This window comes from Dipteris shenzhenensis, chromosome 31 (genome assembly GCF_047967505.1).
Source record: "Dipteris shenzhenensis isolate YYH24624 ecotype China chromosome 31, Dip_SZ_1.0, whole genome shotgun sequence".
NCBI lineage: Eukaryota > Viridiplantae > Streptophyta > Polypodiopsida > Gleicheniales > Dipteridaceae > Dipteris > Dipteris shenzhenensis.
Genome location: NC_141626.1, coordinates 47,906,874 through 47,926,254, shown reverse-complemented (window position 1 = coordinate 47,926,254; position 19,381 = coordinate 47,906,874). Strand labels below are relative to the sequence as shown.

The 19,381-nt window shown below is 46.4% G+C and overlaps 1 protein-coding gene across 4 annotated transcripts in view; it reads right to left on the bottom strand.

Moving 5' to 3' along the window:
• Positions 1 to 12,531, bottom strand: part of LOC147881556 (pentatricopeptide repeat-containing protein At1g11290, chloroplastic-like) — a 51,514-nt gene extending 38,983 nt beyond the window's left edge. For all 4 annotated transcript variants that reach the window (XM_087370294.1, XM_087370296.1, XM_087370297.1 and 1 more), the window contains exon 1: positions 11,982 to 12,531. In XM_087370294.1, the coding sequence (XP_087226420.1) occupies positions 11,982 to 12,189 (208 nt within the window). In that variant the 5' untranslated portion in view covers positions 12,190 to 12,531. The remainder of the gene's footprint in view (positions 1 to 11,981) is intronic.
• Between the last annotated feature and the right edge of the window lie 6,850 nt (positions 12,532 to 19,381).

Below are 19,381 nucleotides of genomic sequence, written 5' to 3'. Positions count from 1 at the left end.
CACAAGCCATCCCCTTAATGATGTTGAGACTCTTAAAATTTTAGAAGTGACCTCTCATGCATAAGATGACATGTCTAAAGGGAAGTAGCACACCACAATAAAGATCGGTCAGGCATCCAAAAGCTGAACTCGTATCCACATGTGTCGTGCATGCTCCTCTCTCCGTACCACAGATATGAGGGGTGTAACCGGCCTTAGATCACTAAGGGCAGTGTATCTGAAAATACAGCCAACTTAATTGATTGCCTTTGTTCACAAACCAAACTCAAAGCATAGAACTTCACTGCACAGCATCATGGAACCCTTCAAGACAAGGGAGGCTAGAATGCCCCTACTCAGAAACATAGAGTGACACCTGTTGGCCCCAACACTTGGCACCCCTTGCGGTATTTTATTTAAACTAGTTAGCTCAAAGATACAAAGGGACTCCCTTCATGAGCTCACCCGCAAGTGCAACCCAAAACAACGCCAACCTGTGGCTATGCTAGTGACCAACTCCTAGTGATATTACCTTGGTTCCTTTCAGCGGACATGCATAATCAAAAGTAGACCAGTCTAACAACATGCCAAGCAATGCATTACCCATTTCCAAACCATTACCGAGCCCAAGGCCAACCACTGCACCCCCAGGAAGAGAGTATCACTACCAGTGCCCCAATCCTCTCCTGGGCCAACGGCAGGGTATCCAACCTAGCAGGAACTCAGTATGAATGGCTGTAGCAAAGAGTGTAAAAGGAAGATGAGAATTCAACCAACAGAAAGAGCTTGTTTCAGCCCGAAACAGCTCCAGAAGTAGGATGAGAAGCGGACAGCAAACTTTGGTAGGAGAGAGCTGCCTAGAAGTGTCTTCCAACACCAAAAAAGATCAGAGAGAAGTTCGTCCACCAGAACAGAGTTTACAGCCCACAAACAGCTCCGTTTTCAGTGCGCCTTGCACCAGGCAGGAGCAGGAAGAGAGGCGCCCATGAATATGGATTCAGATGCAAAAAAGAAGAACTTGTGTCGAGAAGAAAGTCGAAAACAGCTTCAAAAGTGGTCCAGAATGAAGGCGTCCAAGTCCCGGAAGCATGCCAGCAACATAGGGCACCAAGGGAAGGAGAACTGTCATGAAGGAAGCATGAAATTCCAGTTCAACAAGGAGAGGGAGAGCTGCAGAAATCCACCATGAAGAGAATGAGGCTGCTCTCGTAGGGGTGAAGTCTCAAAACAGAAAGGAAAGCCAAGGAAGGGATGCAGGGCCTTCCAGGGGCTTCCAGAGGTCACACAAGGCAAGCAGATAGGCCATCAGCAGACACCTAAGCAAAATGAGGCGTGGGATTTTCAATGCCCCTAGGGGGTCACATGGCACACCATGACCCTAGTGCAAAGGAACCAATGACCCTATTTTGAAGGATCTCTAAGGGGTCAATTTTTAAAGGATGAACCCACTGAACCAAACCAATGACCTTAGAAAATGAAACCACTCTTATAGCACCAGGAGTTGCACTTGTAGCACATAAAATCATAGGTACCTTTTGGGCATTAACCAAGGCCCCTAGCCTAGTACCCTAGGCCAAATTCAATGACGGTTAGTTTAGACACTTCACCATCATCACCACATCCCCGTGACATACCCCCCTCTTGAAACAGCAAACTATCTTGATTGCTGTCCCAAAATTACAGCAAATAGAAAAGGGTGTCACAATAGGCATAAAACAGGCCATAATCAATAGTACATCACATTAAGTACCAAAAATACAATGTACATATAGCAAGACTACAAATCCATCCATATGTCAATGTATCAACCAACTGGAGCGTCATGATCACTCATCATAGAAGTCTCATGGCAGAAACACTATCAGCATTAGTGCCTCCGATGAAACCGCAGTGCCACCAAGCGACCTCTATACCCTGTGAGCCTGCCTGCACTGTGGCTGCGGAGGTGCTACCGCCCCCATGAGCATCCGATAATGCTCCAGACATATGCTCTGTCGAACTGGCATGAGAGACTACCGCAGTAGGCTCGAGACCAAATGCCTCAAGGTAGAGCTGTAAAATCTGAGGTGAATCTGCCAATTCACTCTCTCCCGCATCGTTTGCAGGATAGTTCTTGCACTTCACACGATAGCATCTGGCCACTCTACCATTAACTTTCCGTTCCTTATGTGCCACAATCTGCTCAGGAATCAAGACCTCATCTTGCTCATCAACTTCAGGTTGCTCTTCATCTGGCATATCCTGAGGCACTTCTCCATGAAAAGGTTTCAGCAAGCTAACATGAAAAGCATTGTGGATGGTCCACTGCTCAGGTAGCTTCAGCCTGTAAGCTACCTCATTGATCTTCTCAAGAACCTCATATTCAGCTTAGTGTACAGCTTTACCTTCCCTTTCTTGTTCCTAAGATGTGCTTTAAGAAAACGCAGCAAACGATGCTTATCCGCAGCTCTTTTCTGTTTATCTTGGCTGCATTGGAGGGCATACTTAACCTTTTCATAGGCTGCCCGCAAATCCTCCACATACTCATCTGCCACAAAAAATTTCTCCTTTGTATGCAAGATAGGAGGAACCTTCCTCGCTCCTTCCACTATTTCAAACGGTGCCTTACCCGTGGAAGAGTGCATTGTATTGTTGTATGCATACTCAATCAGTGGCAAGTACTGTACCCACTTTGTTTTATGCTCAGACACATAGCATCGAAGCAAATCCAAAGCTGTAGAATTTGCCTCTTCTGATTAACCATGAGACTATGGATAATAAGAAGATGAAAACAGCAGTGAGGTTCCCATGTCTTCAAACAAACCTCTCCAGAACATGCTTGTCATCCGTGGATCTCTATCGCTCACGATAGACTCAGGCATCCCATGATACTCGAAAACAGATTGTAAGAACTCCTTTGCCATCTGCTCTGAAGTAATCTTCTTCCTTACTAAAATGAAATGAGCCATCTTGCTGAATCTGCAAATTATGGTCCAAATGCCATCGTGACCAGAAGGAGCACGAGGCAGATCAAAAACAAAAACCATGGCAATACTCTGCCATGGTCTATCTGGTATAGGCAAAGGCTGAAGTAAACCGGGCTGTTTCTACCTGTCATACTTCACCTTTTGACAAGTGATGCATGTTCTGACATAGCCCTCAGCATCCCTCCGAAGTGAAGGCCAATAAAAGTAGTGCTCTACTGCTTTGACTGTAGCCTCAATACCCCTATGCCCTGCATACGGTGGGGGCATGACTTTCAGTGAGCACCTTATGCCTCAATGGATGTGTTACACACAGCTTTCCATGCATCATCATAAATCCCTCCTTAAGTGTATAATGATCATGCCTGTTGCCCTCCATAAGCTGATCATAAATACGTGCAAAGGCATCATCTGTAGCATACTGCTCCTTCATGGCATCTAGCTCATTGTGATAAGCAATGGTAACTGCACATACCTGTGGTTTCTTTGACATAGCTTCCGTACGTGGCCTTCTAGAAAGTGCATCAGCCACTACATTTTTCTTTCCAGCCACATGTACAATCTAAAAATGAAAAATGGAAAGGAAGTTTGCCCATCGCATGTGCTTTTCTGATAACTTTCTTTGAGTGAGAAAATATCGCAAAGATTGATGATCAGTTTGCACATAAAAATCAGCACCTAAAAGATAGTGCTTCCACACAATAAGAGCATGAATTACAGCTACCAACTCTTGCTCATATACATCCATGTTGTGTTCAGCATCTCGGAGCAGCCTACTCTCATATGCAACCACTCTGCCTTCCTGCATGAGTACTCCTCCCACACTATTGCCGCTTGCATCACATTGAAGAACAAAAGGCTTTCGCAAGTCTCGCAAAATGATGACACGATCTGAGCATAGCTTTTCTTTCAGCTCATTAAATGCTGCAATTTCTTTCTTTCCCCAATGGAAAGGCACTGCCTTTTTCTGCAAAGCATGCAAGGGTGAAGCTATCTCAGCAAAAAAGCAAATGAAGCGCCTGTAGTATGAACACAAGCCAAGAAAACTACGAACTTCATGTAGGTTCGTCAATGGAGGCCAATTCTTGATTGCCTCTATCTTGGCAGCGTCCATCCTCACTCCATCTTGTGAGATGATATGTCCCAAGAAATGAATCTCTGGCATGAAGAACTCACTCTTCTTGGTGTTGACCAATAAACTGTGTGTCTTGAGTTCTGCAAATACAACTGCCAAGTGTTGCCTATGCTCCTCTTCATCTTTCGAGTGCACAATACAAACTTCCTGTGCTCTCTAAAAATGTGATCCATCATACAATTGAAGGTAGTAGGACCATTGGTCAAACCAAATGGCATAACAAGAAACTCATAAAGCCCAAAAGTGGTCCTGAAAGCAGTCTTATGTACATCTTCGGGCCTGATTCATATCTGATGCTAACCACTCTTCAAGTCAATGCGACTGAAGATGGCTGATCCCTCTAATCGATCCAAGATATCATCAATGCGTGGAATAGGAAATCAATTCTTGATAGAGATCTTATTCAAAGCCCTGTAGTCAATACACATTCTCCAAGATCCATCCTTCTTCTGCACAAGTAGGACAAGAGAACAATATGGAGAAGAGCTTGGTTGAATCAGCCCCTTCTGTAGCAATTCATTGACCTAGCACAAGATCTCCTCCTGCTGTGCCGCACTCACCCTATATGGTGGTTGGTTAGGTGGAGAACTGCCAGGAATGATATCAATAGTATGATCTTCTGGCCTCTCAAGAGGTAACTCCTCTAGAAGTTCATTTGAAAAACAATTTTGAAACTGAAATAAAAACTCAGTTTGCTGTTTTTCCAGCTCGGAAAAATCAGAGTTATCCTCATCAGGTTCTTTTTCTTTGACAAAAATCAAAGACGCAGAAAGATGCTTTTTCATTATAGAGGAAATCGCCGAAGCAGATACAACTAGGACTGATTCGCCCTTCAATTTTACATCAATGACTTGGGTTTTACCCCTATAAGTCAAGGTAAGCTTCTTGTCATGTGTATCTATGATAGCATGCACACGGTAGGCATCCCTAGCAAAACATCAGACTCAAGTAAAGGCATCACATAGAAATCCTCATAGTCCACATATCCCTGAATGTGAATCCATAGCTTCCCTATGATAGGAGTGACAGGGGTACTAAGCTCCGGATTAGCCATGTTGGCCTCACAAAGAGGACCAATCTCCTCTAGTCGAAGACCCAACTGAGCTGCAAGTTCAGGAGTAATAAAATTTGCATTGGCTCCTGAATCAAAGAAGTACAGACAATGCTGATCCCGTAGCTTGCCCCATGCTCTACACATCTCTGCTGCCTTCTCATCATGCTCACCCCCAATAATGTCAGGTATATGGCCAGCACTCGGCTTGGGCTTCTTGCCTCCGGGGTCCTCTCTATTGCCTTAATTAGTGTTTGCCCAGGACAATCTGCTGCCCTATGACCCATCTCTTTGCGGGGAGGAAACACCTCCCTTCAGTAAACAAACTTGTTCCTCTCCTCAGGAGTGAGAGAAGAGGGCTGCTGTCTTCTCCTTTGTCCTGCCACAAACTTTGATTTAAGAGGGACTTTTCTAGCTTGCTGTGGTTTCTTTGGCTCCTCCTTGAAGTTGCTCTTGAAACTTGAAACTCTACCCTGCATAAGTAAGCTGTGTTGGCATTCTCTATCAACTGTGACATGCTGGAAATATGTGTCTTGGTGCAATAGTCCCTCAACTCTTTGGGAAGACCGCAACAATACTTTTCAGCTTGCTCTGAAATGGGGACGGTTTTGTAAGAGCTCACAAGTAGAAGCACATCCCAAAACTTCTTGGTGTAATCCTCAAGATTCTTGCATTCCCTAGCATTCAAGTTATGCCACTGAGTCATGACATCCACTTCAAAAGTAGTGGTGAGCCATGCGGCTGAGAATGCCTTTTTGAATTCAATCCAAGTAGCAGGTGTTTGGCCCTGGAGGAGGTTAGACCACCATTGCATGGCATTTCCCTTAAAGAATGTGGCTGCCTTCCTCATTTTCGAAGACTCTCTGAAGTACCCTCTAGCAAAAGCCAAATCAAATTGCTGCAAGAAAGTAAGAGCCTTCATATTATCTGCATGACCATTAAAGGTTTCAAACTTCATTGCTGCCCCCCCTTCCTTGTAAACCTTCATCTTGATCCCAGGCTCCAACTGATCATAGCCAAGGGGCTGCAAATAAAGTGGCTGCTGTCCTTGGGGTCCTTCAGGAGCTTGAAGAACACCCCCCACAGCTGGGTTTGCAGGCACAGGTGGTACTAGCTGAGTGTGTGACATCATAGGGCTGCCTCCCTACAATCCAGGCTGTATCCCCACATTAGCATACAAAGAATTTGGGGTTGGCTGTGAGGTCATGGCCAAAAAAATGGATCCTCCTCCAAAGTGTGTAGGCTGAACCACATACTGTGGTTGGGCTTGCTGCCCTTGCTGCACATTCTGAGCATTGCTAGAGGTATTGAGTTGGGAGGTTTCTGCGATATTGATTGGGTAAGTGATATTGATACCCAAAGATCGACTTCTGGATATTGTTTCTTACTCTCATCAAGAGAGTTGTCATGGCTAAGTAAGAAACTACTTACTGTCGCCCTTTCATCTACAGAGACGGAGTACAGGGCTACTTGTACAACAGCATGCAAAGCATTGTGGCTCAGGTGGATATTGGAGGACATGAATGTGGCCCAAGAAGATGCGACGGTGGTTATGTGCGACAACCAGAGTTGCATAGCAATCACCAACAACCCTGTGTTTCACGCACGGACGAAGCACATCGAGGTCCACTACCACTTTGTTCGTGAACTCATCATCGACGAAGATGCCATAGAGTTGATGTACTACCCAACCAAGGACAATATCTCAGATGTCTTCACAAAGGTGCTTCCCAAGGAGCAGATGGAACACCTCATTCGATGCATAGGGATCGGCCCACAGTTGTGTCATTGAGAGGGGGTGTTAGAATGTCACTGCCCCACCTGTGAGCTCCCGATTAGAGGAGACAGGGGGTAGAAGACTATAGAGGGATGGGGCTGAGAGTACCTGACTTTCAGGAGGCAGCACCCTGCATGGAATTGCGCCAGCAGACACGGGAGAGGCTGGAGCAGCATGCAATACACTTGGGGGCCTGGCATCAGCAGCCCAAAAGGCCCACAGAGGGGGCCTATTTATAGGCCAGACCAGCCTGGTCCGGTTGGCCCAAATTCAGCCCCAAAAGGGCCCTGACCTGGTCGGTACAGTTGGCTGAAGCCGACTGGCCAGGTCGGCCAGTTTGAGGGCTCTAGGCCCTCCTATGAAAGCCCCCCATCCCCCCTTGATTTCTCATCACCTGCACAGAACAGCCTTGCACAGGCAAGCGCGCAGGGAGAGCAGTAGACTCAGGTTTTGTTCCAGCATCTCACAGCTGGTTGTATGCTCACCTTTGAGCTTTTGTCAGCCCACATCAGTGGATGAATATAAATCTGACTTTTGCTATCTTTCTCTTCCCTTCTATTTGAGTGTTGTTTGAGCTGCGATCATGAGTGTGAGGTGTGAGTGATTCTATCCTCTACTTTCCAACAGCAAAGTCCCTCAAATTGGTACCACTTCTGTTCGTCGAGCTGAAGATAGCCCACCATAATGGCCTCCTTCGACTTTTCGTATGGTATCTTCTTAGGCTTGGATCTTTCTTTCCACCAGATGCCAGCTGATGATCTTCCTTATGATTATGAAAGTCCTGCTGCTGTGTGCCCTTGGCCACGGGTGACGATGACTGCTGCAGGGCCGTGGCACCTATTTAGACCTACTTGGATTTTCCCCCAGTCAGCGTCATTTCCTGATTCTAGGAAAGGGGCAACAACCACTTGTAGGTTAGTGGATCAAAAGTTTGTACTGGAAAATCTGATGTTCAAATCAACATCTCTAATGAACTACTTCAACTTATAATCCTCTGACACTTCAAGCTGCTGGGCCAAAGTGATGACCTTTTTACTGTAGGACAACACAATCAAACCAATCATGGGAGAGGCGAGAAAACTTGTCTTCCAGGTTAAGCATAAGCAGCTGTGGAGGTAGAAAACGAGACTTGAGATCGGAAACAAACTTATTCCACACGAAATTTGTTACTTTTGTGGTGGAGTCAGTATATCTACTAGCCTAATGCTGCCACCAAGTCACAGCCTCACTTGTGAGATGGAAAATTGTGAGGTTGGACTTTGTCCTGCATGTAAGTAGAGAATGGCTAAATAATCACACTTACTATCGTACTTGGTGAAGTTTGGGTTGGATCGTGCGATCGGATGGGGCAGTTGCAGTCAAACTAGCTTGCATAGTGGCTAACATCTACTAATGTTAAAGCAACATGGCCTCTAACTCTGTGCTGCTTCGCAATCTGGGCAAGCACTATGGCCTCAGCACCACCTTGTGCTTGCAATCCTCTCACATCAAAAAGAACACTTTTTCAAAATATGAGCCTCCTCTAGATTCTTGAGGCTTTTATGCTTCCTTTTTTACTTTCAACTGCTGCTATCTTCTCCTTTCTTCCAGCTGCCATGAATTTTCTTTCTTGTAGCTGGGACAAGAGGCGCCATTTCTAGTCCATAAGCATCTCCATCATTTCCTGAGTGCTCTACGGAAGCGTATCTTTATGCCTGTCTTCAATGAACTTGGTCTCCTGGCCGAAGTCCTCTCTTCATGTCACTTGGCTGTGTGATTTTTCCTGATCTCAACACAATCATGCACTCGTGGTTGTCAAGCTAGATCACACCCAAAGCTCTAATACCAATGTAACATGAAACCATTATTGATCATGTGAAGTGCAGCAAGACCTTCTTTGAGCCTTCAGCAAGTCGTCTTCAATGTACACCGCATTGAGGGGAGTAGAGGGGAAGAGGAGATAAGTCACGGTACCCACTGAGGGGACCTCCTACAATTGTAGGAAAATTTGCTTAACTTAGAGAACTGAAATATACAATGCTGAAATACACACTTCAAGAAAACAGGGAAATGCAACTCTGAAGAGGGACTTAGACTGCCAAACAAATGCCCAAAACCTGAGAAACGGCTCTAAACCCTGATCGAGGCCTCTATGCTTTCCATACCATCCATGTAAGACACTTCTGCAAGGCTGAGAATGAGGCTCATCCAGCACGTGGCTGTGTGAGTGAGAAAGATGAACTGAGGAATGAAATTCATGCCCCCAAACGGAAGGTGAATTGATGCAGATCTGAACCCTAGAGGCATGCTGCAGATCGTGAGGCTGGAGCTTAGCCGGTTGTGGCAGCAGCAGAGGCTGGTCCTTGGAGGGCAGATTCATGGGGGATGAGATGGTGCTGCAGCAAGTGAAACTGGCTAAAATGGAGCCCAAGACTGAATGAGAGGAATGAGGAGGTTGAGGCCCCTTACATAGGCCTGGTCAGGGCGGACTTGGGTCAGCACTTGACCGACCATACCAGCCAGTTGACCGACCAGGTCAACGGACCTGCTTCACCAATTGACCAGCCGACTTGGTCAGGCCAACTGAGGTCCAGCCTGGTTTGGTCCGCCCAGGCTGGCCCACTGGCCTGCCAATTAACTTTGACATTTGACCTACTAACTAACCTAGATTTGACCTAGCTAACCTAGGCTAGAAGCTACCTAACCTATGCAGTTCTCCATGGGTACAAGTGACTTGGATTGTCCCTAATGGCTTGGAATTGACCTATGCAGTTCATGCCTGACTCATCCTTGGACTAGGGCTCACAATGGGGCAATGGCATACGATAAAATCACCTAAATAGGGATCTACTTTTGTACAATGATTGCACTTTGATGATGAGCCAGTGTGCTACAATGCACCCCAATGCAGGGGTGCCTGTGACATTGTGTGTGCACGGCATTGACAATGATCCCGGAGGTGAAGTAGCCTGAGATTGTAGAGCCACAGGTGGTTGAGCCAGAGAAGATTTTGCTCAATCTGTCCGAAAAAGATACTAATAACCGCTAGTGCATGTACATGATCAAGCTCAAGCATCGAGGGGGCTACCACGAAATACTACAGGTCACCAAGGACAACTTTTCAGATTATCCCCTCACCTCCTTACCACATACAATAAGACTTTGCATCTTCCCTAGCTTCCAGTTTCAGCAAAAGGGTATGTTATGGGCATCTATAACCCATGGCATGGCTGCCTAGGAGGTCAAAAAGCCTTACATACTTGGCTAGGATTGGAGCAACTACTTCCACCCTATGGTTAGGAGTTCTACTTATAAGCCCTCTTGATCCTTGACTTTGCCATTCTGTAATTTCTTGATGGCCTCATTTGGGTGGCTTCTAGTGAAGAATATGGAAGCAGTGGGACAAGGGATGTCGTCTAAAATAGCGTTGGGCTGTGATTAGGAACGTCGTATAGGGAGTCCACGCAAGATTTCCAAAGGCTAGGGTCCTTGATAGGACACATGATCTCCTCTCTAAGAGCTTCATCCGAATTCTTTGGAGTTCATGCTATCCATGATACTTAAGATCTTGTTCATGGTTGCCAGAAACTATCATTTCTTCCATCTTTTCATTTCTTTCATCGCTTAAGCACTTTGCACTCGTCGGTCATCATACCAACTGTTGTTAGGTACAGACCCTTCAAGAGGCTTTCCTGTGTTTTTTATCATATAGGGAAAAGAATGTTGTGCTGCAATGTTGATACAATTAATGAAGAGAAAGGCTTTGGCATCTATGCCTGATTGTTCATCTATGTGCTCTAAGTGGGAGGCAAGACAGCTACCCATCCATATATGTGATCTAGGGAGAGATCAAAGTCATACCAATAGTATGCAAATGAAAAAGTCCTCATGTACCCTAGCATCTTCAAAAGGCCAAATAGTCTATGATGCCAAAACAAGATACCAAACGTTTGAAGCCTAAGTGCTTATCCTTACAGCTAGCAACAAATAAAAGGAATTGAAAAATGTTTTCTGCTATAGCTTCTCACATCATAACTCAGTGCCACTAACACAATGAAGATTCAAGCAGCTAAATCTAGCAGCCCAAGCAAGAGGAGGTCATGGTGGCAAGGTCAAACCTAGATTAAAAATGACTAGTAGAGAGCAAGTACTACGAAGAAAATGGCTTGGCGGAACCACTGCAAAGATATAGAGGTCGCACATCTAGTGCCCACAGCGACACGGGTTTGACCCATGAAGAAGACACTGTGATGCTACTGCAATTGAGTGGAGGCAGGAGGAAGATTGTGCCCAATCAGTATTCCCAAATGCCAGCAGATTGTAGCGTTATCCTAGGTGTCACTATTTGAATTTAGACACCGATATTACAGCTTGAAGTCTGTGTTCTTACGCTCTTATAATCAATGGTGATGCTGAAACAGGTTGGATTAGGCGGCTTTGGTTTTTTCTTTTTCCCTTGATCAGGGCCTTCGGTTTTTGTTGATTTGTAAGGTAGTTTCTATGAAGCATTAATAGAAGTTCCTTTTTTCTGTTTTTTTTCATAAATCAATGATGATGCTGGTAGGTCAGCTTCGATGGATTTGGAACCCCTTTTACGCATGTTAGCATCACATAAAGCCCCAAAATTACAGCAGTGGTGAGACTATCGTCTTCTATCAGTGAGCCTGTCTGACTTGTTGCCAGAATACACGCTCCTAGGCAGGGCAACGCTGTTGCAATACAGCCCTCTATTGAAACCAGGATATTGGACGTGCTGTTTGGACATTTTTTGTCGTAGGGATCTACTGTTTCGCAATAAATGTTACTCATAAGCTTACGCTAATGTACGTGCTGTCGGTAGAGTATACAGGTAATAATATGACGACATCCGTTTTATATATATAAAATCCAGTTGGAAGTCGTTGCCGAATAAAGCAGCATTGTTTATATTCAGCCTTTTGGCTGCGAAGTTTGAAAAAACATAGCACGTATAACTAAGGTCCTGGTCTATTTTTTGGCCAAAGTTACAGCTAGCTCTTAGATGCTATTGAATTTTCCCAATCGCTGCACTTTCCGAGTACGTTCTAGTTTGCAACCAACAGCTTCCAATATACCTACCAGAGATGGCGGAAACTTGCGCTGAAGACCCAGCCGGTGTTTTGCGCCCGACCGTTTGGGAATCAACATCACAAATCGACAGCAGATTAGTTTGATCCTCCTCCGCCATCTTTGTTTGGGAGCCGGTAGGTTGATAAATGATCTGAGCTATCCCGGGACATTGTAATGAGATCGGGCACAAAACTTCTGAAGCAGACTGGATGAACATTATGCTTCTTCTGGTGAGAGTGAGGAGGCCATTAGCAACGCGGCAGATTCAGGAATACCATCGACTGAAACTTTGAGGGAGCCCGAGGCCTTTCCCGGGACGTTGATGTTGCCATTTCTCTTCGTCAATTACAGGATGTGCAAGGCTCTGAGGATTTTTGTCACGTGCATTTGTGTCGTCGTCATTGTAGTATACATGTAGCTTAGGACCTCTGATCGTATTCTCATGAGAAACTTACGCTCAAGTGTGTAAAGTGAGGTGGCACATGCTCTCATGATAGAACCATTCACCAACAAGATTGGGGTAATGGAAGCTTTCACCTCATTTGAGAGTTTAAGGTTTAGAAAGAGGTTCTAGGGTTTAGAATGAGTACAAGAAGGTTCAAGAAGAAGGCTCTAGAATGAGATTCCAAAGGACATTCCCATTAAGGGGGTGTGATGAAATGTAATGTTCAAGTCCTTGTTCATTTCCCATAATCATCATCTTGAGGGAAGGTTATTTCATGATGTTATTCTTGAGGATTGATCTCAACAGTATGTTTATATTGTGCATAGTAGTAACACCAAAGGGTGCTAAAAAGGTACACGAGTTGGAAACCCTATCCTTGCCCTAACCGTAAAGGATTATGCACACATTCATTTTGTTCAACTGATATAGGGGACAACTAGTCATTTGTGGCGGCTCTCTAGCAATGCCCTCTCTCGTCATCTCCCATTCTTCCCCTTTCCCTCTTCATATTTGTGCATTTCTATGTAGGTAAACTAGTAGTGCATGACCAAATCACCCATAACATGTTGAGAGTGGGAATGAACCTCTCCTCCCCCACCTCCTCTCCTACCTGCCGTCACTGCCCCTCGTCCCTCGCTTCTTCGCCTGCCATTGCTTCCCTTTGTCCATGCCTCCTACCCCACCACCTTCGTCACCTTCACTGCCCTCGGCCTTCTCTACCCCTGCCTCCACCTTTATTGCCCCCTCTGCCATCACTACTCCTCCTGCCTCCCCCGCTAACCCCCCTACTATCTCTACCCCTACATCCCCCCGCCTCTTCCCAGTTCTCTCCCACCTCCTTCTTTGCTGCCTCCTCCTCGCCTTCTCCCCCCCCCTCGCCTCCTCTCCACCTCATCCCGCCCCCTCTTCTCGCCTCCTTTCTTCTAGTTCTCCCTCTTCTTCCTTTGCATAGCGGGAGCATTTGTGTTTGTTCGGAGGAGGAAAGTCTTGGTAGTTGGCTAGAGGGGCTCTATGGCAGCACCCTCAAATCCCACAACCATTAAGGTCCTTCTTTCTCTAACCAACAAGCAATAAGTACAACAAGTAGTTTAGTCCCTCCAAGACAAGCGATCGTGGGCATAATTGTGGGCCTCACACCCACAAGGAAAAAGGTGCGAGAGTGGATCCAGGCGAGCTTGGCACTAGATGGCGACCACATTCAGGAGGTCACCATCTATGAAAGAGCCATCTTCCTCATCCAGTTGAGCTCCCCTGCTACCGCCTTGGCACTTGTGGAGTAGAGTCCCATCCTCCTTGGCCCGCATTTGGTGTACCTCTTCCCTTAGTACCATTGCTTGATAGTGGAGGACGACATGGACATGACACACCATGTTCCTCGTTTTCAATTACACTCTGTTTCTTGAGGCTCCCCAAGGAATATATGGCCATCCTCCCATCCATTGGTCAAACGTTTGGCACTGTGCTGGAGTCCCCACTAGATTCATCAGCATCATCGGTAGCAGATGATGGGGTCCCCAGGATTAGACTGGTGGTTGAGAGCCCAGTGTCCTTCCTAGATTTGATCCTCCTGAGACCCTTGAGGCGGGTACACTTTCCCAGCGAATGGAGATTTGTGGATCACCAGGCCAGTGTCTTCGTTGTAGGCAGATGGATCATCTAGCCAAAGATTTTCCTTGCAGTCAAGGCCGGGGGCTCCTCCCCCCCACAGGCTAGGAACCAACACCCTCCCAGACAGGAGAAGGAGGAGTCTCAGACCCCTCGGGTGACCCCTTCAGAAGGGGACTGGACCCAGGTTAAAAAGAAAAAGAAACCAAGAAAATTGGCCCGAAAGTGCCGAAGGTAGTGGATTAGATGTAGGGAGAGAGAGAGAGTAGTTCGGGAGGCATTTGCGGAGGAGTAGCAGTAGGAGCCCATTCATGGAGACCCCCCAGTGATAGGGGCCACTGTTCAGCTAGTTGATCCTCCTGTGTTGGAGGTCCAGCGTCCCCATCAACCCTTGCATCAACAATGAGGCTCAGGAGCTCCTGGTGCTATGATGGCAGAAGCCGCAGAGGTTAGCCTGCCAACGGTTGAGGAGGAGCAGATCTAGAGCCCCGGTGAGCTTGATCAGCAAGGTGAGCCTGTGGTCGCCCCTACTTCCCCTCGCTGCCCTCCCCCCCAGGATCCCTCTCCCTTCCCTTCCTCCTAAGCTCCCCCTGCCCCTGCCTCCCCACCTTTCCCCTCTTGCTATGGTAATCCTCAGCACCCATCCCCCTCCCTCTGCCTCCCTACCTCCCCCTCCCTCCACCTCCCCACCTCCCCCTCCCCCTACCCCCCCTCTCCCTCCTTAGCAGGTTCTTTAGCCTCCCCCCCCCTCCCTAGGACCTACCTTGACTCTCCTACCTTTAGGCAAGGGTAAGATAACATCCCCTTCTGGTTCCTCATTGCAACATCCCGCCCCCCCTCGCCATTCGGGGGGGAGTCAAAGGGAAGGGGCTCATGCTCCCAGTTCGCAGCTCCCAACCTTCAACCTAGGCATCCCTTGTCGCTAGATTTTTGGAGATTGGGGACCTGGAACTATCTAGAGATTTTAGACTCTTACCCTCTACTCCTAGAGGTAACACTTTTGATCTTGCAGCCCTTGAAAGGGGTTCGATCAGCGTAGTGGGCTCCCAGACACACCCAATTTGGAGCTCATTTGGAGATTCTAGTTCGCCTCCACAGGGTTGGAGAAGTGGTCCCCAATAGTGTTTGATGCTATGCTGGGAGATCGAATTTCACGCATGATGGACGAGTGGATGGGGCCACAGGGATTGTACCTTTGGCACGCCCATGGTGCTGAAGTGAATTTTCAGTTGTGTTTCATGTGGGAGAAGCCGATGTGTGGTTTGGCGGTAGGGGTTATCAGATTGCCACTTGAGGCAAAGATTGATCAAGCATAATGTTGGCCACTCCAGAAGTGTGCAGATTTGTTCGGGGTGGAAGTCTCCTTCATGATGAAATGGGCACGGAAGATTGGAATTGAGCAAGTGTCCACCCTAGTACGCCGACGTATGAATACAGACTACTTGCCCTCCGAACCCGCGACAAGGTCACATAAGGTAGTCTTTGTGGAACATGCACATAAGTCACATAAGGCAGTCTTTTTTAAACAAGCACCCACTCACAGGAGAGCCTTGTTTTTTGCATCCCCGTCCTCATGAGCTGGACCATAGTGAGCTAAAATGTGCACGGGCTCCATGACCGTGATTGTAGTCAACCACAGTACCTGATCCTTTGGCAGGAGCTACAAAGGGTAGTTGTAGGGTGGGCAGTGGACATCCTTTTGATTCAAGAGCGTATGTTCTCAGCATTAGACATTAGACAGTGACACCATCTCCTTCCGGGGAGAGGCCCGGAGGTGTAGTCCACTATCTCGGTCTCACTGACAGTGTCTCCAGAGGTCTATGATCAGGGCCAGCACATTGGATGGGAGAGTCCAGGATTGAGTCCCAGGACCGGCATGTTGGATGGGAGAGTCCAGGATTTTGAGATCCTGAACATGTATGCCCCAGCATGTAGACAGCACCATCCGGCCTTTTGGAGGAGAACAACCTGGAGTTTGGGGAGAACAAGCAGGGTGGTGCCTCATTCTCTGAGATGCTAGCAGTAGAGCAGAGCACCTAGGAGCAGTTCATCTTCATGATCAGTGGTGGCAAAGGCCCGTGGTGAGAGCCAGAGTTTGAACAAAGAAGACATGATGGATTGCTTGAGAGGCTAGAACGTTTCTACATTGGGGATAGGGGACTGCATAGAGGTGGATCTATTGGGATTCTAGCAGGCACCACGATGTCAGACCACTCTCTAGTAGTACTCCACCTAGAGCAATTCTTTTAGAACATTGGGCCTTGGTTGGCAGGCATGCAGTTGCAGTATTTACGAAATCTACAGGGCATTATGCACACTGATCCATAGGAGATTCTAGAGCTTACCATGGTTTTCTACAATCAGCTCTTTTAGATGGAGACGATGACTCCAGCTTGCCTTGTGGGTCGCGAGCTAGTTTGGGACCAAGTTCCGACGGTGGTCTCACTGGACAAATCAACTAGACAAAATCCATATGTTTCTTCATAGGCTCTCAGGAGAGACAATAGATTCAAGATTGGGGGACTGACTTTCGCTTCCTTTGGATATTGTGGGGATACCTCGGATGCCAGGGTATTGATACTACAATATAGCAGCAAAACGCCCTAGTCCTCGAGAGTGTTCGACGTAAGCTGCTCTACTGGAGCTCGGCCAAACTCTCCCTAGCGGGCGGTGCCTTAGTGGTAAACCAGGTCCTTCTTGCCATGGCCTAGTGTATCGCCTCCTCCTGGTGCTTCCACAACTCCGACTATTGGTTCAAATTTTCCTTTGGGCAGGCTCAGACAACATGTGGAATACTAGAGTCTGGGTCGCTTACCAGATAGTGATCATGTCGTATGCATTGGGAGGCTTGACCTCTTGGGCAAGTTGGTGGTGCACGACCTCACTAGCTTCTTGGGAACACCCCATGCACTGCGAGGCAGTGGCAGCAGTCACACAAATGGATCTACCTAGAGGCTCTTGTCACTAGGAAGGGGTCCCCCTTGATGAGGAGCCTGCATAGGGTCTAGCAAAGATTGGCAGGGGGCCTCATTTGCACTCATCCCTATTGCAAAGAGGAGTTTGAGCATCATCCCCTCGTCTGGCACCCGGAGATCAGGGATCAAGATGGGCGTATTTGGGCAGTGAACCCACATTGGTTGGGCACAATGGGACAGTGGACCGGCTAGCTCCTTTGGCAGATAGAGTAGACTACCCATGGAGGCAGAGGTGAGGCTTGGCACCTTAGTGCATTTGCAAGGGGAAAGGCGGTGGATGAGGGAGAATGACCTAGCCATCCCTGAGTCCTAGTGTGAGGGACTTCGCGTAAGATGTGGACTTGTAGTTTGTGTAGTAAGGGCTACACTGTAAGAGGTTTCCATTTACAATTCTTTAGGCATGAAATGAAAATCTGGCCCCTCATTTTTAAAATCATTCTTTTATGAACGACAAGAAAATGTTTTAGCATAACTGCTCATTGTTTTCCTTCTTTCCTCTTTTATTTAGTGTGCATGTATTCCTTCTTCCTTGCTTCTTGCATTTCTCATTGCTCCCCTACTTTTATCATTGGTCATTGTCAGAGGAGGTGCAAAGTCAAAGAAGAAGAAGACAAAGATAAAGAAGGAAGAGGATGAAGAAGCAGATCATACAGCATCAATTCATGCTCCCTCGTCTTTGATCAACATTTTGGATAACAGATTTGAGTTTCTCATCCTCAAATTTGTTCTTCACACGTCCATCAAATAGCCACAACACCAATTGCTATCAACAGCAAACACCATGCAACAACATCCCTCAAATCATCGATTTGGATACACCTGCTCAATTTTGAAAGTTTGCTAGCTTTTTTGCCTTGCCTCCCCTTTCTCCTACCTCAATCTTGAGTAGTGTACCTCCCTACAGACTGTTGACAGAAGTTTTGAGTAATGTTTATGAGTTTGTACTAGTTGAGTCTACCATCTAAAGGGATCGTTGTCCTGGGAGAACAATAAGGCACAGGCAACCTTAACCTACAAAATCAAGACTTTTGGTTGTCAACATCATAGCCACAATAATCTCTGCTTGCCGTTCGATCATCGTTTGTTTGCTTAAGGGAATTGCCTTCAACCTTTTTGGATGCCCTCCAAAAGCATACCGTAGGAGGAGATATGGCATGCAATTGTCCTCTGGTCTATTACAAGCTGTGATTTCTACATTCCCGGAGCTGCTTGGGATCTTGAGAGGTGCTACACATGAATCCAATAAAAAAGCTTTACGTACTTCTTCATGACTTGCATTGAACTAGAATAGAGATATTGGCACATGCATCTACAGGCGATGGAGAGGTATCTATCTGAATAATTGCTTTCACGGAGGTGGACCAAGATAGAACAAGGAGCACGGCAGCCAATGAAGGCACTAGTAGCTTCAAGTATTTTTGCCTATAGTGGCCTCTATTGAGAGTGGTCCAAGTTCATCCCCATCAACAAGTCCATTGATCGAACTTGAAGGTGTAGACAGTTTTGATAGTCTTCATTCGTCACAACATATGAAAAGTAAGAGTTCTTTGATGTGAGGCCACTTGTGGATCACTTATAAGTGACTACAGATACTATTTTGAATTTTGATCTACATGTTGAACCTGATCTTACGACTTCATCTCCAATCTAGTTGGCTCTTAGGAAATTGTATGGAGGGATTGAGACTTCTTGCGTTGGTATGCTTGAGGCTTAGCCTTTGCGTTATAGGAGGGACTAGGCAGGCAAAACCTTTGATCATTGTGCAGAGAGTTATTGCCTTCTTTTAGCTATCCATCTATCTATGTGTGTATCAGAGGGACTAGGCAGGTAAAACCTTTGATCATTGTGCAGAGAGTTAATGCCTTCTTTTAGCTATCCATCTACCTATGTGTGTATATCCTTAAAAAGCATGTAAGAAGGTCCCATATTTTTCTATGGTATGTTAATGAAGGTGCAATGTAAAGCCCTTCATGCTACAGCCTTTGTGACCACTTGTCAAGAAGAAGCTAGTTAACTAGGGACCGTGAGGCTGAGAAGCCATTAGTTCTCACTAATTGTTCGTAGTTATGTTGAGAATTAAATTGTGATCCTCATCTTCCCATCATTCTTTATTGCTCAAAGGTAAAGTTTTCTTTTGTACTAGTTTTTCTTTTAGTTAAGTAGACTAGACAATTGCAAATACTATGGATGCAAAATGCTATTTGTTGAATGCAAATGCGAAATTCTCTCTGCTAATTGCCAATTGCAAAGTGCTATGTGCCAAATTCAAATTGCTATGTGCTAAATGCAAATCTATATGAAATCAGAGGAAGGGCACGTTCCTTGGTTTTATAATTTTTGGAGAGGAGGCGTGCCAACTGTTCCCCCACACAATTGTGTGGTTC